This window comes from Rutilus rutilus (genome assembly GCF_951802725.1).
Source record: "Rutilus rutilus genome assembly, chromosome: 7".
NCBI lineage: Eukaryota > Metazoa > Chordata > Actinopteri > Cypriniformes > Leuciscidae > Rutilus > Rutilus rutilus.
This window is the reverse complement of record NC_140221.1, coordinates 26,523,681-26,550,399: the sequence shown is the minus strand read 5'-3', so window position 1 is coordinate 26,550,399 and position 26,719 is coordinate 26,523,681. Positions and strand designations below refer to the sequence as shown.

At 43.2% G+C, this 26,719-nt stretch overlaps 1 protein-coding gene across 1 annotated transcript; it reads left to right on the top strand.

Moving 5' to 3' along the window:
• Nucleotides 1-319: 319 nt before the first annotated feature.
• On the top strand, nucleotides 320-24,382 carry ch25hl3 (cholesterol 25-hydroxylase like 3; the record flags this gene model as incomplete). The annotated part of the gene is made up of 2 exons (XM_084414246.1): nucleotides 320-747; nucleotides 24,007-24,382. 2 exons carry the CDS (start codon nucleotides 320-322, stop codon nucleotides 24,380-24,382), a joined length of 804 nt encoding a protein of 267 aa, XP_084270372.1.
• Between the last annotated feature and the right edge of the window lie 2,337 nt (nucleotides 24,383-26,719).

The window sequence follows — 26,719 nt, the reverse complement described above, 5'->3', positions numbered from 1 at the left end:
AACCTCCCCTCACCTTTTTTAATTGGATGCAGAGCTCTTTTTAATGCGGTCTGTTCTTCCAGATAAAATTAAACAAAACAGGTGTCAATTGTTAAACAGATTTTGAAAAGTAAAAAATCGGTGTTTCAAAGAGATCGGGTGATCTTGTTTTTGAGTTGGTGAAGTTGCGATGGTGGGAGGAGAGCAGCATTTCTCACCCCGCATCAGAATTAAAGTTGCTACTCTTCATACTGTCCAGTGAGAGCGGTTCAGACTTCATCGCTCTGCTGTTGCTGCCTTTGGCGATTATGCAAAAACAACAGTAGGCTAGTTCACAAGAATGATTGCTCTCGTCTTACTGGTTTTCGGAGGCGACTCACTGCTGCAGTGGATCTGGGATTTCATGTATAAGGAACGTCATGTTCTCCTCATGTTACCCCACTGGAGCGTGTGCGCAGCTTTCAGCACTCATCTCATCTTCTCTGCTCCCTTCATGCTTCTGGATGTGCTCAGTACACATGTGGGGTGGATTCAGAAGTACAGGATACGCAGTGAAGCCGTTGGCTTGTATCAGTGGTTCCGATGTGCTTCTCGGATTTTATGGAAATACATGGTTGGCGTTTTACCGTTAACCGCGTTGTTTCTGTCGGTACGGCGCACGCATTTCACGGAGAGAGCACCGTCCTCATTTCAAGCATTCAGGGAATGTGTCTCATGCATGCTCATCTTCGATACGCTGTTCTTCATGTTTCATTATACCATTCACAAGTAAGCAGGACACATCTCTCTAATCTGCACAATTGGAGTGACAAAGTTTTAAATTCTGTTCTCGCTATTAGGCTATTAAATATGTTTTGGTTATGAATTTATAAGTTTGTGTAAACTAAGGTTCAGAGTATTTAGTAATTTTTTTATTCCACATTAATTTGACACATGTCTGGTACAAATATTTGGCTTTGTTTAATTCATACAGTGTAGGCCTATACTTTTTTCTTTATTTACCCTGGAAGAATGAAAGTTAAAGGTCCCATTGCATGGATTATTGTATTATTTTAGAATGTTTCCTGGGGTGCCCTTATAATGTTAGTATGTTTTTTATATCAAAAGTTGTTATAATTTAGAAATAAAAGGCATATTTCCTAGCCTGATTTTAGCCTCTGATTTGAACGCTCTGTTTGAAGGGGCGTGTCTGCTGTGAGACTTCAGTGTAAACGCCCACTGCTGTGATTGGCTGACATGCTTGCATATGAAATATTTAGCATTACATGTGGAACTCTCTCGAAAACTTTTACTATTACAGCTATTAAACGTTTTTACTATTACAGCTATCGGGATTAACGAGTCGTGACAAGTTTAAGTATTTAGCCATCACATAAAAGGTTGCAGTGATGAGCATTGAGCAGATGACAGCCTGTTGATTGTGTGAATGAAGATCTTATCATTGCAACGCAGTTTCTGCACTCTCACTAATGATTTCATCAATGCAAACATGAGATAAGTACAGTATGAGCTTCGTTGTGCAGCGTAACAGCGTCATTGATTTCATAACGAGTTTTGGCAAGTGTCCAGATAAACTTGCGCTGTGTGATTGACAGCTTGGGTGATTGGAAAGGGATTGTTCTTTGATCGCTTTCATATTAATCACAGTTTAAGTAAGATTATTTTCATCCTACTAAGATAAACGACGTGAAGTTGATCGTTTAGTCACTGGCTTGATTTACTGATGCATATTACACATCAGAAATTCACATAACCCACTGGTTCTTAAGAGGCTCAGATGAAGGTACTAAAAAAACACTTTTGTGTTCATTTGTAGGCCACGTCCAAACACTGAGCAACTGTCATGCTTCGCTCGTTTGCAAGCCATGATGTCTCTCGAGGAAAAACCAATATCGCGCTCGCGCAGCTCATTTTCTCATGGAGAAACGACATAAAGGGAAGAATTCTAGATTTCTAGCTTTCATTTCCTCAAAAATACCCAGTTTACATCCATCAAAACATCTAGCCACTGGGGGCCCATAGGCAGGCTAGAGAAACTCATATTAAGGTTAAAAAACCTCATAAAGTGAAATTTTCATGCAATGGGACCTTTAAATGTGACAACATGCCTCATAGTATGAATGTTGTAACATGTGAGGGGCACATTGTAACACCCTGACATATGCCAGTTTAAAATGTTATCTGATCTAATAAAACATATATATATTACAAACTAAAATATTTTCTCAATAAAATACAATGACATTTTTTTTCTTATAAAAAAAAAATAGCATAAAAAAATAAAAATACAGGCAAACAGATGAAGTAATATTCAGAAAAACACAGAGCTGAACAAAACACTGACTTCCCTCCCTCCACTCACAGCTTTCACAGAACAGGAGATAGACGAGCCAGTACAAATGCTGTACATTTCTTGGAATAATATTTTCTAAATGTTCAGGTTCTTCATCTCAGTCTTTATTCATATAAATATCATCAAAGCTAAATTAATTCATAATACATATATTCATACATATATTCAGTTTTAATATATTCATAAATACATTATAACCAAACAAACATTCAACAACTGGTCAGTCTTAACTTTTTACCTGGATGTTTTATTTCATATAGAATGAATGTAATGTTATCCTGTAGTCACATAATTGTTATTAATTTTAGTAGTAAATATGATATACCATGTGTCAAAAATGATTGATGGGTTTTTGATTGATGGGTTTGACCTTTTGACCTTCCTAGCCATCTGGCACCTGTCAAAATGAATGATGGTTTTTTGATCGATGGGTTGACCTTTTGACCTTCCTAGCCAGCTGCAACATATCCTGCCCTGCACTTGACCTGACCTCGTGAGAATAAGGGGATGTATTGTTTAATGTTTAAACACAGCTATAAAGTCAAGAAGGGTTATAGATATCATTATGTGTGTAACATGCATCAGCATGGAGTACCCTCCCTCCCACCCTCCACATTCCGGAGCGCAGGGGGATTGCGGGGACCCTGTGGAAGTGAGAAACAGAGGTTCTCTTACGAGAGTACTCACGTGTTGTGTAAGTTGCGTACTGAAGCCAAAAATTATCCTTAATTTTGTATTATTCTAAAACGCATTTTGCAGCAGAGAGCAGACCTAGGCGAGGCAGCTCGCGCGCCTATTGGCTACTCTGCGGCAACTTGCTGCAACCTATCGAGAGGCTGCTCGTGACGTAAGCACCAATGAGGGCGCTCGTCACGGCCCGCCAGAATGGGCGTGGCTTATGCCTTTATAAGCCAGATCCCGATAGGATGCTCTTTGATTTTTCATCTCTTCAGCGAAATGTACACATTGCTGGATCTCTGGAAGAAGCCTGCGGCGTCGAAAAGGCACTGCAGCGGGACGAGCCATCTGCATCGCAGAGCCTAGTGTCTGAGGAAGCCGGCCGTCTTCTCGCCGCCTTCAGCCGCCGTTCCTGCTGCGCCATCCGGCGCCCATATCCTTTACACGCTCCATGTGTGTTCGCCGCCGTGAAACTCACATTTTTCTTCCTAAAAGAGCCGAGGCGTTGTTGCAAATGCCTTGTGTTTCCAAATGCGGCTAGCCCCTCTCAGCGACGGGGACCGCCACATCCTGTGCGCTTCCTGCCTGGGACGAAACCATGCGGACCACACGCTTTCCCAGGGCAGCTGCCTGGAATGCGACACCTGTGCCCTGCGGGCTCGACTAGCCATTTTCGACATGGACTCCGCGCCTCCGCCTCTCTCAACCGGGTCGCGCCACAAAAAGCGCCGCTCGCAGAGACAACCGGAATGCGATCCTGTTCGCAAATGCACGCCGGTGAAATCTCCGCGTGCATCGCTTCTTGAGTCTCCCACCTCGCTCACGGATGGTCAGCGCCCAGGCCGCTTTGCCCTCTAAAGCCTGCCGGACTACTTCGGCCCTCATCGGTCGCGCCTACGCCGCCGCCGGTCAGGCATCTTCAGTGCTTCACTCCATGGCTGTGCTTCAAATTTATCAGGCCAACCTTCTCTGCTCTAGAGGTACAGAAGACGTCGTAGGCCATGCGACACTTCATTCCCAGGCGCTCGAGTTCCGCGACAGGTCGCTCTAAAAAGCAGCCACCTGGCCGGAACACAGCACCCCCGCCGCCTCCACCGCCAGCTTCACAGCGCCGTCAGCCCAGGGACTCTCATCAGCGCTCGCGCTCCTCAAGCCGCCATAGGCCGCCTCCCCCCCGGGAACCCAGGCCCAAGATTGCGCTGAATCCTGAGCCTCCCAAGTCTTCCTGACCACTCCGAGAAGACGACGATGGCCGAGTCCCGCTGTAGTCGGACCGCCATCGAAAGCAGCACGCTTTGCTCTCTCAGTTCCCACAGCAGAGGTGACTTGATGAGTGTATTTTGCAGCCAACGAGCCCGTTATACAACCCACTCACCTGTACCCAAACGCCGTTTTCATGGCAACCCAGATAAATCTCAAAAAGAGCATTATGTCTGTTTGTCCGGCTCACGCCGAAAGTGTTATAAATGTAGGAATTGTGCCCACTTCCCAGTGCTCACCCCTACACATAAGCACGGCCTGTTCAGTGACACTCACTCACTTAGGGCTCCCATCAATAAACACCCATGGTGTTTTAAGTGTAAGAAGTGTGCCCGCTTCTCAGCGCTCACGCTTACTAATAAACACTGCATGCTAGGGCTGCACGATATGAGGAAAAGCTGCGATATGCGATAACATTGTTTAATATTGCGATGACGATATGACTTGCGATAAATATTCAAATGTGAATGTTAGCTATACTGTTCCCATGTCTTAGTGCTTTAATAGGTTCTTTGCGTGATAGGTCAAACGTTTATTACCTGCCTGGTTCAGATTACACAATTTTAGCGCGATTTTGGCACGATCCGTTTGACCTATGGGTGTCGTGAGGATTCGTAAACTACAACGGGCGTCGGGACGCAAGATTCGATCGTTTCATCTTGTATAGTCAGTGTGTCTGGGCGACAACCTATGGTGCGTCTGCGAAAGACTAGCATATTTAATTTTTTAACGGTCCTCCACGGGTTGAGTATGTGTCAGAATGGGTATTGAACATTATAAAGCGAGGCTATTCGCTGCAGTTCGCTCGCAGACCCCCACGCTTTCGAGCCAGGGTCGAAACTACGGTGAAAGGCGAAGTAGCCCATCTACTTCGCGCCGAGATAGCGGAACTGCTGAAAAAAGGGGCCATAGAAACCGTCCCTCTGGCACAGAGCGAGTCAGGCTTCTACAGCCGGTACTTCCTAGTACCCAAGAAGGATGGCGTTCTCAGACCCATCCTGGATCTCAGGCATTTGAACAAAGCCCTTATGAAGAGGTCGTTCATAATGCTCAAAACCAGACAAATCCTCGCGGAAATTCACCTGAGGGACTGGTCTATTTCAGTGGATCTGAAGGATGCATATTTTCAGATACAAATAGCGCCCCGTCACAGGCCTTTCTTGAGATTCGCCTTCGAGGGCCAGGCCTATCAGTACACCATCCATCCGTTCGGCCTGTCTTTAGCACCTTGTACATTTACGAAGTGCATGGACGCGGCGCTCGCTCCCCTGAGACAAAAGGGGCATGCGAGTACTGAACTATTTGGACGACTGGCTAATTCTAACGCAATCAGAGGCGGAACTGATAACGCACAAGGCTTTACTACTTAGCCATCTAGAAGGCTTGGGTCTCAGAGTCAATTGGACCAAGAGTTTGCTGTCTCCCAGCCAGAAAATCTCTTTTCTGGGAACAGATGTGGACTCAGTGTCAATGACAGCGCGGCTTACGTCACAGCGCGCTCTGCAAATACAGCGCCTTGCGGCGTCATTCAAGGTTGGCAATGTCACACAAGTTTTCAGAGGATGATAGGCCTCATGGCCTCATGGCCTCATGTGCCCACTTCAGCACTGGCTGAAGACGCGCGTCCCGCGTCGGGCATGGACCTCTGGTCATGCACGCCTCAAGGTAACCCAGAACTGTGTTACAGCTTTGGAGCCCTGGAAGGCGACCGACTGGTATCAGTCAGGCGTAGATTTGGGAGCGGTCTCGAAACTGAAAGTAGTTTCAACAGAATCCTCCAACTCAGGTTGGGGCGCCCTCTACAAGGGCAGGCTGACTTTTGGCCTGTGGTCAGGCCAAGAGAAGTGCTTACACATAAACTGTCTGGAGATGAAAGCGGTCGAGAACGCTTTGGGGTATTTTCTTCCCCTCTTAAAGGGCCACCACGTCTTAGTCCGCACGGACAACATGTCTGTGGTGTCCTACATAAACCGCCAGGGCGGTCTCAGATCACGGAACCTTCACACATTGGCGGAACGCCTCCTCGTGTGGTCTCAGCACAACCTGCGCTCGCTGAGAGCAGCGCATGTGCCAGGCTGTCTGAACGTGGGTCCAGGGACAACGTTCCCCCAGGGGAATGGTCCCTTCACCCTCAGGTAGTCCAGTTACTGTGGGACACCTTCGGCAGAGCGGAAGTTGACCTCTTCGCGTCGCTAGACAACGCTCATTGCCCAATATTCTTTACAAAGAACAGGGACGCGCTGGCCCACAACTGGCCCAACCGCCCGCTCTATGCATGTCCCCCAATTACGTTGTTACCACAGGTAATCAAACGAATCAGGGAGAACAAATGCTCTGTGCTCCTCGTTGCGCCGCTTTGGAGGAACCAAGTTTGGTTCCCGGAGCTGATGCAGTTAATGAGCATGGCCCCATGGCCAATTCCGGTGAGGAAGGATCTCCTCTCTCAGGCCAAGGGCGCGATTTGGCATCCACGCCCCGAGCTTTGGGCCCTGCATGTATGGGCTATCAACGGATAACCGTTGACCTCACAGTAGGAGTGTTAAACACGATTACGCAGGCTGGAGCTCCCTCTACTAGACGGCTCAATGCTTCCCAATGGTCAGTGTAGCACATCCATAGAATTTAGGCTGACAGACAGAAAGCATGACAGTAAGAGTTTACCACATTATATTACGTTTTATTTATAATTCGAATGTGTTTAACAAATCAGTTAATGTAAGAATTACATTATATTGCGTCGTGTCACGTCTAGGACAACTCGAGGTAACGATATCACACACCGGTCGCGCACTTGCTCAGTTTATGGCCAGCAATATTTTTATGTTTAAGGACATTATGGAGTTATATAATTAATATAATGTCTGTACTGTACTATGTTATGATTGTACTGTACAATTAAATACAATCGTTGCTAAGTCTGCAGTCTGAACACTTTACCTCAGAGCGTCCGTTAACTGAATGAATAGATAATATCATAATACCTCGAGTTGTCATTGACGCAGCGTGGCGCTTCTCGTCTTGTGTGCGAGATTATCGGCAGCATAAAACAAACATTCATTACTATCATCTTCACCGCGATACACCTCAACTACAAGTTCATTGGCGAATTCCTCCTCGTCGCTCCCGTCCACTTCTCCCTCTCCGCCTTGCTTGCACTAACAGCTCCCGCCCAGATGCGCACGGCTCTCTTGCGTGCGCAATCTGCACCATAGAACTGGTTTAAAAAGATGCTCTGACAGGTTTTAGAAGATTAAATACAAACCGAAACAAAAAAACTGACCAGGCCTCTATTTGAGACCGGCGTTTATTTACCCAAACCTGTCGTCACACCGGGCGTTTAAAAGAGACAGGCGTCTATTTGGGACTCGGCTATTATTTGAAGTTTTACGGTATTTCCCTGTCAGCTCTCCCTGGGTCTGACAGCGAGAATGACGTGAATCTCCTTTGCCCGGTCAGGGCGCTGAGAATTTACGTTGAATGTTCTGCTGCCTTCAGACAGTCAGAACAGAGCTTTGTTTCTTTCGGTGGCCGCGCTAAAGGGCTAGCTACCTCGAAACAGAGCCTTTCCAGGTGGATAGTTGATGCTATCGCGTTGGCTTATACGTCCAAAGGCCTTCGTTGCCCTTTGGACGTTAGAGCTCATTCCACCAGAGGCATGGCCTCTTCGTGGGCCTGGTCCAGTGGGGTCTCACTTCAGGATATTTGTATGGCGGCAGGCTGGGCCTCTCCGTTTACATTTGTAAGGTTTTACAACCTAGAAGTTCCTGCCCTACAGGCTAGAATGTTATCAGTCTAAACAAAGTATCTGCAGTTCTGCTCGACTCAGTTCCGACCAGACTGTGTATTATGCTTTAGCATTCTTGTACAGAGTGGACTGTGCTCAGTCCAGTTGTCATTCTACAGTTCAGGCTGACTAAGGTCTATCCTGACTGTTATACTGTGTTAAGCACCTATTCATTCATTAGGCAACTATGTTGCCTTCTGTTATTCTCATTAGGCCCACTTCTTGTCGGCCTTGATATTACCCACCTATCATGTCTGCCCCGGGCACATGCCCTTGGGACAATGTTGTGGACGATTCTTAGCACGCTCAGCACCAGCGCCCTCATTGGTGCTTACGTCACGAGCAGCCTCTCGATAGGTTGCAGCCAATTTTATTAGCTAAAAGCATTGTCTTTATTCATAAATATGTCCTCATTGGTGTAAAATTACCTCTGCCAGTGATCTGACTTATCCTCGTAAGCGAAGAATTTCTTATCTTTATTTACATGGGACGGGTAAGTCCATGGAGGCTTCCATGTCGTTCCACCATCTTGAAAAATTATAATGGCAGAGAGGGACAAAAAGCACTAGCTACCTCAATGCGTTTCATCAACGAGTGTTTGTTCAGACCACAATCCGAGTGATACGTTCAGAGTGTTCGTTCGAAACACAAGCAGAGCTATTTGCAGACATTCATTGTACTGATAATGAATGCTTATATAATGATAGCACTGAATAATAAAAGGTGAGAAAAACATATATTTCTACATATAACTTCTACATATATTTTGAGTAGATAACCGATAGTATTTCTCAGTAAAGGTTTTCACCCTGTGTGTTTCCATACTGATTAAGGTTAGTTCGGGAGATACAAGAAAAGTGCAATAGATTATAAGTGCAATAGATCATAGCTACCGTAGAAAAAGTAAGATCATGCTTTGAATTAAGACGAGTAAAATTAAATATTCGCTCAGGAAAAACTTTACTTGTGCCGCGCCATGGACCACCAGCATCTCTGAAAAATGTGAGGTGATTTTCTAAAAGATACAACTTAATCTAAATAAGAGCAATGTAGAGTCCTCGGATTTCTTAAAAACAAAACAACAACAAAACATTGTGACAAACTTTGACAACATGTTTCATGTTGTATGGACAAAAATACTGTTTGAAATATTTTTGTATAAATAAGATCTAAGACGCCTAAGCATACTTTTTGCTTTATTTTTAAATTTTTTTTTTTTTTTTTTAATCTAAAGTTTTTGAACAGACGCTGTTTAGTCAAAATAATACCTTAGGTTAAATTTAAGCAAAATCATTTACATCATACATAAGTCTTCTAAGAAGATAAATAGAAGATACGATTTTAATAAAACTGTAAAGATTTGATTTAAACAGTCTTTTAATTTTAAAATATCTAATTTAAACTTTTAAGGTTATGCTTTTAAATTAATTTAGTATAAAACTCTGGATATAGTATGCTCTGGAACACAGACTAGCTTTACTGTGACATTATCCCTCGTGGCTCATCTGGTCTGTAACTCCTCTCGTCTCTGTACGGGTCCGAAGCTTCATTTCACACTGTGGTTTATCACTGAAGGATCTGGGGCTGTTTTGTTTATGACAACTATTTGCTTTTTGGATTGTTTTTTATCATTGCATAAACAACTACTTCTTCAGTGCTCTGAAAATGTAAGGTGTTTTTATAAATATATTCATTTAGCTAAAACTATGTTTACATTTTTTAAAATACATTTTAGTAACATATGTTATTATACATTGGTTATATATTTTATTTATAATAATTTAATTAAAAAATAGAGATTAGTTCATTTTTTAGAACCGTGTGTGTGTGTGTGCGCGCAAAACAGCTTAGAAATTATAATAAATTATTTATTTATTTTAGTAATTTTTGAAAATGTACAAATATAGTTTTCTGTGATGGTCGTGTTTAGGTGTAGGGGATAGAATTTGCAGTTACAGTACAAAAATCATCATGGCTATGGAAAGCCACCACTATAAAAATTTAAACCCGCATGAAAAAAAATAAATAAAAAATACTGATTGAATCTTTTCATATAAATGAGATTTAAGATGACTAAGTACAGTTTTTCAACAATCTAAAGTTTTTGAACAGACATTCTTTAATAACAATTATACTTTAGGTCACCGTTAAACAAAATCATTACAGTAATTTTCTCAAATAGAAATAGAAGATACAAATGTATTTAATTTAAACAATCTTTCATTTTAAAAAGATCATATTTAAACTTTTACGATTATGCTTTGAAATAAATTTAGTACAAACAAAACTTTCGCTCTGGAAAGGCGTTAGCAATACGCTGTGATATGATGCACAGACGCTCATCTGGTCTGTCACCCTATATCCTGAAGCTATCATTAATGATGGGCAAGGAACTTCTTTCTCAGAAGACGCAGCGCTGATCAGAAGGGATATAAAGGGATATAAGCAGCCTATCAATGGGGACCACCTGAGGGTTCACAGTTTCTAAATGTTTTCATTGTTGCTCTCTCTCTGAAGATAGGCCTATGTGGTAATTTTCTCACAGAGACAACTTAAGGAATTATTAAACATTTCACATGTGTGAGATGACATGTTGACACTTCAAATGTCGAATTATTTTACATACCCCTGATAAATAAAAAATATACTTTAAGTTCAAGTCAAGTTTTTTCCACAGACCATTGATGTAGAATATTTGTTTTTATTAAGACATAATTAATCTTTTATTTTTAAAAGATATACTTTAAACTTTTAAGATTATACTTTGTGAATGTTTTGGTAGTGCTCAAATTATTTCAATGTTTCATGTCAAACGATGGTGTGAGAGGGAAACACTCAGGTTCTTTTGTATTACAACTTTGATCTCATTGCTTTTTTGTGAACCCATTCATACGTGGTATGGACATTGATGTGTTAGGAGCTACTTCTTAAAGTCTGAAAATGTAAGATGATTTTATTTATTGTTTATCTAAAACTAAAATAACTGATTCAGTAAATTTTCTATTATATATTTTCTATTATAATCATTTCACTTTTATACTTTTAAAGAACTGAATGTTTTCAACTTTAGTTAAATTAGTAGGATGTTTATTTTATATTATAAGCAGTCAAGGGGGGCAGTCAAGGACTAGTGGTTAGGGAGCTGGACTGGTAACCCAAAGGTTGCTGGTTCGATTCCAGAACCGGTGGGAAATGACTGAGGTGCCCTTGAGCAAGGCACCTAACCCCTAATCGCTCCCCGGGCGCCACACAAAGGCTGCCCGCTGCTCTGGGTGTGTGTATCCACGTTTGCAGTGTGTGTGTGTTAACTACTCACTACTCTGCTCCTAATGTGTGTGCATTAACTTGGATGGGTTAAATGCAGAGGTCAAATTCCAAGTATGGGTTACCATACTTGGCCGTCACGTGTCACTTTCACTTTCACTTTCACTAAGCATTTCATTTATATACCTTAATCTCCTCAGTCCCCGTTGCCACATACGTGGACACCACATTTTTGGCTGTGTGCAGCTTAATACTTAATTCTGTGTAACTGGAACTGGTTTTTCACAAACATGGACACTTATACTGCCATCTGGTGGTGTCAGGAGAAAAAAAAATTTAACATAAATAATTTCAAGATGGCGGAGAACAGAGGCGAAATGTCACTCAGCCACATCAGACCAAAACGCCCACAAGGTAAAAAATGTAATAACATTTCATCGTTGATTCTTGTTAAGTTATGCATAATAGTGTTGTATGATTAAAATGGCATGCACATTTGACAAACTTTTGTAACAGGAAAGATTTACTAGGCTGCTAAACTTGATGTCCACATATGTGGACATTGGGACTTAACTTCGATGAAACTGTATAAGAATTTTAGCAAAAAAAATGACAATTTGTAGTTGCACAACTTAAGCTTCGTGGCGCGCGTGCACACACACACACACACACACACACACACACACACACACACACACACACACACACTCTTGATCACTCGCGATCGCACACACAGACACTCTTCTCTTGCCCATTCACGATCGCGTGCGCGAACATACACACACTCTCTTGATCACTCGCGATCGCACACACAGGCCCGTCGCGACAAGACAGGCAAACCAAGCAATTGCTTGGGGCCCCGAGCTGGCCTGGGGCCCCAAGACAACGACTGGTTAAGAATAAAATGCAATGACAAACTGTGTGAGCGCCCCTTTGATAGTCAATGCAGTAAAGTGCAATGACACTGTTATCGGGATCCCCCTCAAGGGGGCCCCCCTCAGTAGTCGCTGACAGCAGCCAGCCAATCACGTGATCTCTGCTGCCGGCAAAATACAAAAACTCCTCGGCAGTCATCATGAAGCGGAATTATGCTTCAGGAAGCCAGAAAATAATGAAGAGAAAGGAAGAGGAGGATAAGAAAAAACAAGATAGTGGTAAGTAGGGGTGTAACGATATACGTATTCGTATTTAACCGTTCGGTACGAGGCTTTCGGTTCGGTGTTCGGTACGCGTTTTCAAACCGATCGGTTCGTTGGATAATTTTTCCTGCCGACCAAAATTTAGTTATTTCAAATGTAGGCGCGTTGCGCGTGGCAAGCGCGCTCATAATGTAGAGACGCCGGCGCGACCACAACATTGCCCAACATCAAATGGCAAATGTAATGTAAGCGGGAACGAAAATGAGCTACTCGTTATTATTGTGTGGTTGACGGACCGTTGTTTATCAGTTTGGACCAGTGCAGCGCGAGCCGATCGTGATCATGCGACACTGTTACTACACAGCTCTAATAAGAGATCCAGTAAAGAAAGCATTTGAATTCGCCACTGAAGTAATAACATTGCTGCGAGATCTAGTGAGAAACATTCACATAGTTTGGCAGGAATAGTAGGCTATAATGGCTTCAAGTAACATTACTTCGGTTTTATTTTGACATTATGAATACAATGCAAATGTTAATCTTAACTAAAATAAACATTTGTTTATAACTACTACAATACATAAATACAATTACATTACATTTTTTCCAAGGAGCTGTTTTGTTTTATATGCTCCTAAGAAGAGTCAATTATAGCTCCAGAATTGCTCAAAGTAAAAATAAATCATATTTTATGATGCTAGTTTTAATAAAAAAAAGAAGAAAAATAAATAAATCAAGGAAATTGGCATTTCTTTCTTTTTGCTGTATCGAAAACATACCAAACCGTAACACATGAGTATCGTATTGAACCGAACCGTGAATTTTGTTACACCCCTAAAGATAGTGGTAGGCCTAAGTGATAAATTACACTGGATAAAATAGCTCCACTTGTCTTGTACAAATGGTGTAATTTTTCAGCAGGTAGGCTAGAAAAAATATGTTTATGTTAGCTACCTGCCCGACGGCAAATGCTGCTTGTAACAAACAGTTAGTGCAACTTTTTTTTCCGAACGGACGGAATATGGTTACATATTATATTTTTTTTTTTGGGGGGGGGGGGCCTCCATGTCCATTTTGCTTGGGGCCCCCAAATTCCTTCAAATGGCCCTGCGCACACACAAACACTCTTGCCCATTCACGATCGCGTGCGCGCGCGCACACACACACACACACTCTCTTGATCGCGATCGCACACACAGACACTCTCTCTTGCTCATTCACGATCGCGTGCGCGCACACACACACACACACACTGTCACACACACACACACACACACACACACACACTCTCTTGATCACTCGCGATAGCACACAGACACTCTCTCTTGCTCATTCACGATCGCGTGCGCGCACATGTAAGGATATCCTGTGAGACACTATTAGGGTCCTAAGAGGCCACCGTAGCTGGGAACTGTAACGTCACGAAACGCTTAATAAAGGCAGTTGAATACTTACCAGCTAATTTGTCAGTCGCATATCTGTACATGGTACCAGGAGTAAAAGTATTAAATAGTTAATGTCTGTGTGAGAAAGACGGGATGGATGTCATAAAACCACCAGAACCATTGAAGCTCACAGGAAATATTGATTATGCGTGGAAACAGTTTAAACAGGCGTTTCAACTTTATTTGACTGCAACTGGCGCCAACGACAAGAGCGGTGAGAGGAAAGTGGCATTGTTACTGACGATAGCAGGGACACAAGCGATAGAAATATACAATACGTTTGAGTTCACGGAGGCGGGAGATAAAAACAAACTGAACAAAGTTCTGGAGCAGTTCGATGCATACTGTAGTCCAAAAAAGAATGAAGTATACGAGAGACATGTTTTTCGTTGCCGCGTGCAGCAGCAAGATGAATCGTTTGACTCATATGTGACTGATCTACGGCTGAAAGTGCAATCCTGTAACTATGGCGACATGCAGTCCTCCATACTACGTGATCAGATAGTGTTTGGAATACACAATAAAAAGGTGCGGGAACGCCTGCTAAGGGAGGACAGTCTGAAATTAGAAGATGCAATCAGAATGTGCAGAGCTAGCGAACAGACTGAGAAGCAGATAAAGATTTTTGAGAAGCCATCCGTTACTACTGAAGTACCAGTGGGTGTAGACAGGGTGGTCAGAGCTAGCGCACCTCGCTCAGAGGGGGAACGTTCTAATAATGCACGTGAAACAGGATCAGACTACGTCATGAACTGTAGGTGCTGCGGTGGGAAACATCGCTTCAGGCAATGCCCCGCATATGGGAAAGTTTGCTCGAAGTGCAGAAAAAAAAATCATTTTGCAAAAGTCTGCCTATCTGCCAGAGAAAAGAAACAAATTAATATGATGGAAGAGAGCGAGCAAGGCTATGATGAGGATGACATATTCTATACAGACACTGTCACTGTGGAAAATAAGGGCACTTCGACGCTGGAAGTTAGTGTGAACACAATAAATGTAGACAGGTGGATTGTGCCACTTACAGTAAATGGCACAGAGATTCACATGAAACTTGACACAGGAGCTATGGCAAATCTTATCACATTGAAAGACTTCAAAGCTCTGCGCCACAAGCCAGTTATAGAAAACAAAAAAGTGGGATTGAGAGCTTACAATGGACAAATGATTGAAACACAGGGCGTCTGCAGATTACAAGTCCAGAACAAGCACATTAAGAGACATCTACTATTTGTGATAGTGCCGAAAGGGAAGGACTCCCTACTGGGAGATCAAGCTTGTGAAGAAATGGGACTTGTTAAACGTGTTCTAAACATTGCTAAGACAGAGAGAAAAGTAGGCCTACAGTCACCGCAGCTGAAAAATGCAGGAGTCACCACATCACAAGCAGACAACTGGGAAGTGCAGTATCCCAATATTTTTGATGGCATAGGGGTGCTGCCGTTCACATACAGCATTAAACTGAAGGATAATGCTAGACCTGTGGTGCATGCTCCACGTCGAATTCCTGTTCCACTGAGACAAGATCTTCGCAAAGAACTGGACAGAATGGTGTCATTAAATGTCATTCAACCCACCAAGGGAGCCACGGAGTGGGTCAACTCAATGGTCTGCGTAAAGAAGCCAAATGGAGCTCTCAGGATATGCATGGACCCAAAAGACCTCAATGAAAACATCCTCAGAGAACAATATCAAATTCCCAAGAGAGAAGAGATCCTGAGTGAGATGGCTGGGGCACAGTGGTTCACAAAACTTGACGCGTCACATGGATTTTGGCAGCTGCAAATTGACAGTGCAAGCGCAGACCTATGCACCTTCAACACGCCCTTTGGACGCTACAGTTATCAGAGACTCCCCTTTGGAATTTCCTCAGCACCAGAAATTTTTCACTGTGCAATGGAGAATGTGTTTGAAGGACTGGAGGGGGTCAGGGTTTATATCGATGATGTCATAATATGGGCGGAGACCCAAGAACAGCTCAACAGCAGAGTGCACAGTGCACTTCAGAGAGTCCACAAGTACGGGCTCAGATTGAACAAGGAGAAATGCCAGTTCAGCACCCAAGAAGTCACGTTTCTTGGGGATCGACTGACACCGGCAGGAGTACAGCCGGACATGAACAAAATCAAAGCAGTGACTGACATGCCCCAGCCAACAGACAAGAAGGCGGTACAAAGAGCATTAGGGATGGTGAACTACATGGGAAGATTTGTGCCTAATCTTGCCGCAAAGACTGTTGCTCTCCGCCAGCTCCTGCAGTCAAACACAGAGTGGTCCTGGCACCAGACACATGACAAAGAGTGGAAAGAAATCAAGGACATTTTAAGCACAGAGCCAGTGTTGGTTTTTTTTGATCCGAGTAAGAAGACACGAATCTCCACAGACGCCTCAAAAGAGGGACTGGGGGCCGTCTTGCTGCAGTATCATGATGGGGCTTGGAAACCAGTGGCTTATGCTGCACGATCCATGACAGAAACAGAACAAAGATACGCGCAGATAGAAAAAGAGTGTCTGGGGCTCGTCTTTGGCTGTGACAAGTTCCACTCTTATGTCTTTGGCTTGCCACACATTGAACTTGAGACTGACCACAAGCCACTCATAACTATCAGCAAAAAGCACTTGAATGAGATGACACCACGCATTCAGCGTATGATGATGCGTCTACAGAAGTATACCTATGAACTGTCATACAAGCCGGGGAAATACCTGGTAGTGGCTGATGCTCTGTCAAGGGCCAGACCAGCACAAGGAGTGAACACAGATGGCACAGAGGAATATGAAGCCATAAGAGGCCACGTGGATGCTGTGGTGGAGGCTCTACCTGTGAGCTCTACCCTGAAAGAGAAAATAGTAATGGAGACGGTAGTGGACCGCCAGCTCCAGAAAGTGATATGGCACATGCGAAATGAGTGGCCAAAGCAAGCGTGCCCGCAGTACTACTCATTCCAGGATGTGTTGGCGGTAGCTGATGGCTTGTTGCTGAAAGGTGACCAAATAGTCATCCCAACAAAGCTGCGGAAGGAGGTCCTCCGAATACTGCATAAAGGGCACTTGGGCATAGAGAAAACAAGGAGACTTGCCAGACAGACTGTTTACTGGCCAGGCATGAATCGTGACATAGCGGAGATGATCAATGACTGTGCCACTTGCCTTACTTACCATAACAGACAGCAAAGAGAACCGCTGCTCACAGACATGAGGGCGGAGCACCCCTGGGAAAAAATTGGGACAGACCTGTTCCACTTCAGAGGGAGAGAGTATCTACTGATGATCGACTACTACTCCAACTATCCTGAGATGGCTCTGCTCACGAGTACAACAGCAACAGGAGTAGTTAAGCATATGAAGTCCAGCTTTGCACGACATGGCATTCCAGGAACTGTCGTCTCGGACAATGGGCCTCAGTATGCCAGTCAGGAGTTCAAGCAGTTTGCCAGAGAGTATGGATTTGAACACATCACAGTAAGCCCACACTTCCCACAGGCAAATGGCAAGGCTGAAAAGGGTGTTCAAATAGTGAAAAGTCTTCTGAAAAAGGCAACAGAGAATGGTGAGGATCCTTATTTGGCTCTGCTGGCTTATAGAGCAGCACCTCTGGCGAGCGGGAAGTCTCCGGCTGAACTGCTCATGGGCAGACGACTACAGACACAGATCCCAACAGTGAAGAAACAAGTCCCCACACCTGTGCTGGAGGCCATGAAAAAATTAAAGGAAAAACAAAAGAGATACTTTGATCGCACAGCAAAAGCAATGCAACCTCTGCAGGCGGGTGACAGAGTCAGAGTTTTCAACACAGAAAGACAGGACTGGCAGCGCGCTGGAACAGTACTGAATGAAGTGGCTCCGAGGTCCTACGCAGTCCAGACGGACACCGGGGCTGTGGTCAGACGAAACAGGTTGCAGCTACTTAAAACACAGGCCAGCAATGCAGTTCCTTCAGTAGAGGAGTACAGGGACAAATGTGCACAGCATGGAACAGCAACAGACAATCAGCCAGGGGTTTTAGAGGAGAATGCACCTGTCATGACGGAGCCAGAGGCAGCTCCAGAGAGACGGTCAGGGCGCATTAGAAAAGCCCCTGACAGACTTGATTTATAGCAGACGGCTTTAAGCTCATTATTACACAGTTGAGGTATAACAAGTTTATTGTAAAAAAAAAAAAAAAAAAAAAAACCTTACAAGTGTTGAGCCTTAGTATCTGTTCATGAGTTCATCAGGTAATGTATAGCCTTATGGTTGAGTCATGTTCCATGTTCAGGTTAGACTAAAGTAATCGTGACACAGTCTGTCTTGAATGAGGCGGTGGTAAAGACCGTCCTCCTACGGTGTGCTAAGTACTGGCAACCTCTGGCACCAAATTATTGTTTTTTATGCTTAAAGAATGCACAGTGAATCTGTTTTTGTTTACTGAATAAGGGAGATGTAAGGATATCCTGTGAGACACTATTAGGGTCCTAAGAGGCCACCGTAGCTGGGAACTGTAACGTCACGAAACGCTTAATAAAGGCAGTTGAATACTTACCAGCTAATTTGTCAGTCGCATATCTGTACAGCACACACACACAGTCACACACACATTCTTGCTCACTGCGATCGAGCGTGCACACACACACAAATAAAAATAACATTCCTAGTTTGGAGAAGTTGAAGTTTTGGAGTGTTACAAAAAAGAAAGCAAATTTTCAAAAAAATTTTTTTTGGATATGTTTTTTATTTGGATATAAATTTTGTTTTTCCATATCAATGTTCAGAAGTGGTGATCAGTTGACAGCTCCGCCCCTCTCTTCACCGAGTGTCCAAGATATACAGCCAGAGGCCAGATGAAACGTCCACAAAGTCACAAAGTCGATCATCGACCTCCGGCCTAGGGTGTCCTGGTGCCACGTGCACTGATGGACACCCTTATGCTTGAACATGGTGTTCCTTATGGACAAACTGTGACTAGCCCGCTCGGGTTCAGATCAGGGGGGCCATTCCTCCCAATCACGCCCCTCCAGGTGTCACTGTCGCTGCCCACGTGGGCGTTGAAGTCCCCAAGTAGAACGATGGAGTCCCCAGTCAGAGCGCTATCCAGCACCCCTCCAGGGTCCAGGGATCAGGTCGTCGAAGCCCCCGCCTTCGACTGCCGCCCGATCCTCTAAGCACCGGCCCCTTACAGTCCCGCCTACGGGTGGTGAGCCCACGGGAGGGCAGCCCCACGTCGCTTCTTCGGGCTGAGCCCGGCCGGACACCATGGGGGAGGCCTGGCCACCAGGCGCTCTCATACGAGCCCCACCCCGGGCCTGGCTCCAGGGTGGGGCCCCGGATAAATTTTCCAACTCACCTGGGCTGAGCTGTGGGTCATGACCGAAAAGACAAGATCCCGGATACAAGTGGCCGAAATGAGCTTTCTCTGCAGGGTGGCTGGGCGATCCCATAGAGATAGGGTGAGAAGCTCGGTCACTCCGGAGGAGCTCAGAGTAGAGCCGCTGCTCCTCCACATCGAGAGGGGCCAGCTGAGGTGGCTCGGGCATCTGTTCCGGATGCCTCCTGGACGCCTTCCTGGGGAGGTGTTCCGGGCACGTCCCACCGGGAGGAGACCCCGGGGAAGACCTAGGACACGCTGGAGAGACTATGTCTCCCGGCTGGCCTGGGAACGCCTCGGTGTCCCCCTGGAAGAGCCGGACGAAGTGTCTAGAGAGAGGGAAGTCTGGGCATCTCTGCTTAGACTGCTGCCCCCGCGACCCGGCCCCAGATAAGCGGAAGATGTATGTATGTATGTTCAGAAGTTATACAAGAGTAACAACGAAAAATGTTCAGGCACAGGCTGTAAATAAAAGAGATTTGCACTTTGTTACACAATGGTGTATTGATTTTTTTCTGTGAATTCAGACCCAGTGTCCACCAGAGGTGTGGACTCGAGTCATGTGACTTGGACTCGAGTCAGACTCGAGTCATGAATTTGATGACTTCAGACTCGACTCGACAAAATGTACAAAGACTTGCAACTCGACTTGGACTTTAACATCAATGACTCGTGACTTCACTTGGAATTGCGCCTTTTGACTCGAGAAGACTTGCTATACTTCCCATGAAAACTGGGGGGGGGAAATGTCCACATGGCCGCGCCGCTCTCAGTTTATCTGCATCTGTGAAAAAAATGTGCACCACCTGTATGCATGCAGCGAGCGCGCGCGCTGCCTGCACGACATCCAATCACTGTAGTCCCACGTTGTTTTGATTCGACAGCATCTAACGCCCGTTTCACATTCACACATACTCCGTTTGCAGTGCGTATGCGCCAGCGGGTGCGTATTTTTTTCCGTACCCATGTTAACAGGTTAGAGCTTTCACACTGCACGCGGTTGCAGTCCGTCGATCCGTTCCAGGTGCGGTGCTTATACAGCAGTGCCGCGATCGTTTCCGCACCGAGTCTATTTCTGCTGTGCTGCACATGTGCTGCACGCGCTGAATTAAAGTGACAGCGCATGTTTCGTGGTCAACATGAACACAGATTGACCTAAAAATGTAGTAATTTCACCATAAATGCGATTAATTAAATAAAATGTAGTAATCTCACCATAATTGTATTTAATTAAATACTATTTTCACTTTAAGACCAGGGTAAAGCAAGGAAAACTACAATTTACCTCAACAAGGCGACATAATGAACAAATCTCGTCTCATTCGTGGAGGTGGAAAAACATGTTCCTTGTGACATGCAAGATTTATTGTATTAATTTAAATATAAAATAAAAGACATGAGAGTCGGCTGTTTTTTTATATAAGTAGCCTATGGTTAAATATTTGACCACTTGCTTTAGGAACTTCATATAAGTAGAAGTAATGCATTGAATAATAGGCCTACGTTGTTTAAATTGTGTTTAAACGTGCATACGTCTATTAAAGAGTGTATATGTGTACAAAGAGAATCGCAATGCTGAGACGTAAGACCGGGGTAGCCTAAATCAAGGGAAAATACATATTTCAACAAGGCAACATAACACTCGTCTCATTCGTGGAGGTGGAAAAACAAGTTCTTTGTGACATGCGAGATTTATTGTATAAAGATTTAAATTATGCAAAAGAAAGAGTATGAGTCTGCTGTTTTTGTCAATTTTAAGTTTTTATTTAAAATGTAGGCTATGCGATTTTAATATAAGTACATGGTTAAATATTTTACCACTTGTTTGAGCAACTTAATATACAGTAGGCTATAATTCTATAAGAGTAATGCATTAAATAATACGTTGTTTAAATTGTATTTACAGTAAACGTGAATACGTCTTTTAAAGAGTGTATACAAAGAGAATCGCAATGCTGACAAATTTTTTCTTTTAAATAAAAGATGCTAATAACTTCTGGATTTGAAATACAAATAGTGAGTATGTATTTGTGGTACAGCTGCGGATCACGCACTGCAAACGCAGCATATGTGAAAGCACTATTGCGCGTGCTGGTCTTGCACCGCATATGCACTGCAACACACATTCCAATTATATTATCAGGTTGGTCCAGTTTTTCAGAAGTGATAATTTTGAGGAGTGAGGATTTTATTGATGACATGTTTAAAAAGGTTTAGGCTAAAACGACCCATGTCTATTTGAAAGTTAAACTGTTTTGCAATATGAGGTTAATACAATACAGGACTGAAGCTGCATGCTGTGCATTGTTCTAGTGCAATATGCTGTTGAAATACAAGCATTTTTTGTGAAAATAAAATTTTCTGTTTTTTACTGTATTTGATTATAAATCAAAGTATAAAAAGAGGTTTAAATAAATACAAATCTTACAGACGTACATGATTTGTATAAATTTTATTTCTGTGGTAAGAGGACTTGAAATGACTCGAAACTAAAATGGTAGGACTTTGGACTCGACTTGAGACTTGTTGGCTTTGACTTTTGACTCGACTCGGGACTTGCCTCATCTTTGACTCGACTTGACTCGGGACTCGAGGGCAAAGACTTGAGACTTACTTGTGACTTGCATAACAATGACTTTGTCCCACCTCTGGTGTCCACATATGTGGACATCATTTTTTTCAAAAAGTGCTTCATGTTCAAAGATAAATTCTGGTTATTATATATATTGGTCCCCTCCTAACCCCAAAAAGCTAGAAGAAATCTAAAATGCACGCCAAACCAAAGCTCGGGTCTGAGGAGGTTAAAGAACAGAATGTTTTTTTTTAACATTACTTAAATTAGCAAGATATTTGTTTTATATTATATATTTATTTTATAACCATTTCATTTATATTCTTTTAAAGAACTTAATGTTTTTCATCTTTAGTTAGTGTGAAATATATGTCATTATTAGAAAACCTCTGTTTCTCACTTCCACAGGGCCCCCGCAATCCCCCTGCGCTCCGGAATGTGGAGGGTGGGAGGGAGGGAACTCCATGCTGATGCATGTGACACACATCATGATATCTATAAACCTTCTTGACTTTATAACTGTGTTCAAACATTAAACAATACATCCCCTTATTCTCACGAGGTCAGGTCAAGTGCAGGGCAGGATATGTTGCAGCTGGCTAGGAAGGTCAAAAGGTCAATCCATCAATCAAAAAACCATCATTCATTTTGACAGGTGCCAGATGGCTAGGAAGGTCAAAAGGTCAAACCCATCAATCAAAAAAACATCATTCATTTTGACAGGTGCCGGATGGCTAGGAAGGTCAAAAGGTCAACCCATCAATCAAAAAACCATCATTCATTTTGACCGGTGCCGGATGGCTAGGAAGGTCAAAAGGTCAAACCCATCAATCAAAAACCCATCAATCATTTTTGACACATGGTATATTATATTTACTACTAATTTTGAGTTTAATTAAGGTGTTCTGAGGCAAACTGATGAGTTTGATGAAAAATATTAATATTTAAAACTTGATAAAGTAAAATAACTACCTTCCTGCCAAACGAACATACGGATCTGACTTAAAGTCGACATGATATCAAAATTGATCCTATTTACTTTGTTAGCGCATATTACTAGTCTTGTGGGGAACGATTAATTCATGCAAGTTAATACACATAAAACAATTGTTTGCCGTGGTAATCTTTAATCAAAATCTGAAAAGTTACTTCTGGTCTGGTTCTGATGACGTCAGTTTGACGGCTTGGGTTGAAAACGCTTAACCACTCCCCTCAAACCGTTAGTCTGCTATGAGCAGAGATGGAGAGGAGGAGAGCTAAAGTAAAACCCTGCCCTCTGTTCAATATTCTGTTTCACTTGGAAATACGTCACAACACTGGAGAAAAGTCGTTTGGAACTTCCGGTTCATGGGGACTTTAAGTGTAAAGCGCAATGCGACCTACTGCAGATATTTATGCTATGCCATGACGCACTACGCCACGTCCGACGGCATAAGTTGCGCATTAGCGGAAACTTGAATTTTACTTGTAACGTGTTAAATATTAATATTTTTATTACACTAACTCATCGCTTTGCTTCAGAAGGCCTTTAGGAGCCGTTTGGAGTTCGTTTTTGATGGATAAATGTGTTGTTTTTTTTAGCTTCAAACTGTTGGTTGCATTTCACTGCCATTATCAAGCTTGGAAGAGCCAGGACATTTATAAATATAATTCCAATTGTATTCGTCTGAAAGAAGAAAGTAACAAACTCATTGGCTGCTTATACAGCAGGAACCAATCAGCTGTGCCCTATAGAGAATGATGTGATCTCAAGCAGATTGAGTTATCTAGAGTTTCATGACATAACTTTGTATAATTAGACAAAACTGTGCACTCCTGAAAACAAAAAGCTCAATGAGTCTGCTCAACCATAAAAAACAAAAACAAAACATGTTCTACAGGAGAACAAGCAATAAATAATTGTTCTATTTATGGAGCTGTGATGTGCCAACTTCTTTTTATTACATTTAAAATGACAAATATAAGGAACAAAGATCATGTGCAGCTAAATACTTCATATAGAAAATATAGAATAATCACTCTCCTCCATTCATCTTTTATAATCTGTTGATGTCAGTATGATATATCACTATGATATATCTCACTCTACTTGTTTTCTCCACTTGTAGATTCAGCATAAATTAAATAACATTTTATAACACACAATAAGATATATCTCAAACTAAAACAAATGTATGTATTTTTTCCCCAGAATTCCCTGGCTGTACCAGAACATCCACCGCATTCACCATCTGAACAGGGACACTTTTGCTCTGGCAGCTCAAGACTCCAGTATTTCTGAACTGCTGTCTCTGCAAACCCTTGCATTTATCAGTGCCATGCTGGTGGGCTGCCACCCTGTTAGCGAAATCCTTTTCCATCTGGTTAACACCTGGATGGCAGTGGAGGACCACTGTGGATATGACTTTCCTTGGGCAGTGCACCGGTTGCTGCCATGCTTTGGTGGGGCTCCGCACCACCTGGCTCACCATCAGCACTTTAAAGGGAACTTCGCCCCCTACTTCAGACACTGGGATTACATCTTTGGGACCTCATTGGCCATCCCAGTAAATGAAAAAGACAATTGATAAGGTGAATCCCGGGTTCATTAGGCCATTATGACAGTGAGATTGAGAATGTAAAAAAGTCTCACATTCAGGACCGGCCCTGATCAATTTGCTGCCAAGATTTGACCTGGTGCCCCATGCAGCCTATTTTACCCTGTCATTGTGTTCATGATTATTTAGCCTATATATATATATATATATATATACTCCTCTTCTATTCTTTTTGGCACTGTATCTATCGCAGACTATGATGCAAATTTAAAATGTGTCATGTAAATTTGGCCATCCATCACAATCAGGTAACTTTCACCGTGTCTAGGCCTGGCGCGAGCTGCCAGGCTCATTTCTACGGGGGTGCTTGAGTGTGTTAATCACCCTGAAACAAAAGCAATGCTGTCTACATTGGATGCGGCGAGGGGCGACGCTACACAACAAATTTCCAACAACTGATCGCGCGCGCTCTGTTTCTGACACACTTCAAGCACTCACTGGGCTGGGGAAGATTGATGTGCCGGACCAGAGTCGGGGGACTTAGTTAAGTTTTTGTGGAGTTTTTTTGTGTGCTTTATTTGGTAGTATTTCGAATGAATGGTTTTAAAATAGTATTATATAAAAAAAATTAAAAAATCACTCGTTCACTCATTTTCGCGCCCCTATGGATGAATGGCGCCCCTAGCATTTGCCTATTCCGCCGTGGGCCGTGGGCCGTGGGCCGGCCCTGCACATTGTATTGTATTTCACCCTGAATGAAATGTAATTTAACAGTTTAACATATTTTCAAATGTCCTTACTGAAATAAGTCCAGATATACCAAGGAACATCAAGTTAATTCTGTAAATAATAATCATACAATTTACAATCACACTTGCAATTGCAAGGTCTAATTTTTTTACTCAACCTAAACTGTGTGGATGTTTTATGCATGCTTTGATTACTGGCTATTTATTTAGGTAAGGGTTAGTAACACACATGTAACATTTCATTAAAAAAATTTTTATACAAATATAATTATTACAGTTGGTAAATTCCCATGTTACTTTTAAACTTTAATTTTAAAGTTTTAAAATGTTTAATTTTAAAGTCACATAACAAACTGCCTTGGGTGCATTTTGAAGTATTTCCAATGGAAATTTGTCGAACAGTTTAATAAAAACATAGTAACATTATAATGTTATGTTGAAGTAATTATATACAGTATCATTAAAAAGTTTGAGGTTGGTAAGATTTTATAAATGTTTCTTATCTCTTATGCTCTTATTACAAAACAGTAATATTATGAAATATTGGTGCAATTTAAAGTAACTTTTTTTCTATTTGGATTAGTTATACAATCTCTCTATGAACTTCTTGAAACGTGGTAGTTTGCGTAGGCTGTCAATGGAGGGACAGAAATCTCTTAGATTTCACCAAAAATGTCTTCATTTGTGTTCAGAAGATGAACGAAAGTCTTATGGGTTTGGAAAGACATGAGGGTGAGTAATTAATAACAGAATTTTCATTTTTGGGTGAACTAACCCTTTAAGGATAATTGACATGTTTTATAACAATGATATGTTTTATAATATTAAGTCCAGTGCTAAAATGACCCTCCATCACTCCACCTGCCCTTACGAGACCCTCCATTACTCCACCTGTCCTTACTAGACCCTCAATCTCTCCACCTGTCCTTACGAGACCCTCCATCTCTCCACCTGCCCTTACGAGACCCTCCATCTCTCCACCTGCCCTTACGAGACCCTCCGTCACTCCACTTGCCCTTACGAGATCCTCCATCACTCCACCTGCCCTTACGAGACCCTCCATCACTCCACCTGTCCTTACGAGACCCTCCATCACTCCACCTGTCCTTACGAGACCCTCCATCACTCCACCTGTCCTTACTAGACCCTCAATCTCTCCACCTGTCCTTACGAGATCCTCCATCACTCCACCAGCCCTTACGAGACCCCCCATCACTCCACCTGTCCTTACGAGACCCTCCATCACTCCACCCGCCCTTACGAGATCCTCCATCACTCCACCTGCCCTTACGAGACCCTCCATCACTCCACCTGTCCTTACGAGACCCTCCATCACTCCACCTGCCCTTACGAGATCCTCCATCACTCCACCTGTCCTTACGAGACCCTCCATCACTCCACCTGCCCTTACGAGATCCTCCATCACTCCACCTGCCCTTACGAGACCCTCCATCACTCCACCTGCCCTTACGAGATCCTCCATCACTCCACCTGCCCTTACGAGACCCTCCATCACTCCACCTGCCCTTACGAGATCCTCCATCACTCCACCTGTCCTTACGAGATCCTCCATCACTCCACCTGTCCTTACGAGACCCTCCATCACTCCACCTGCCCT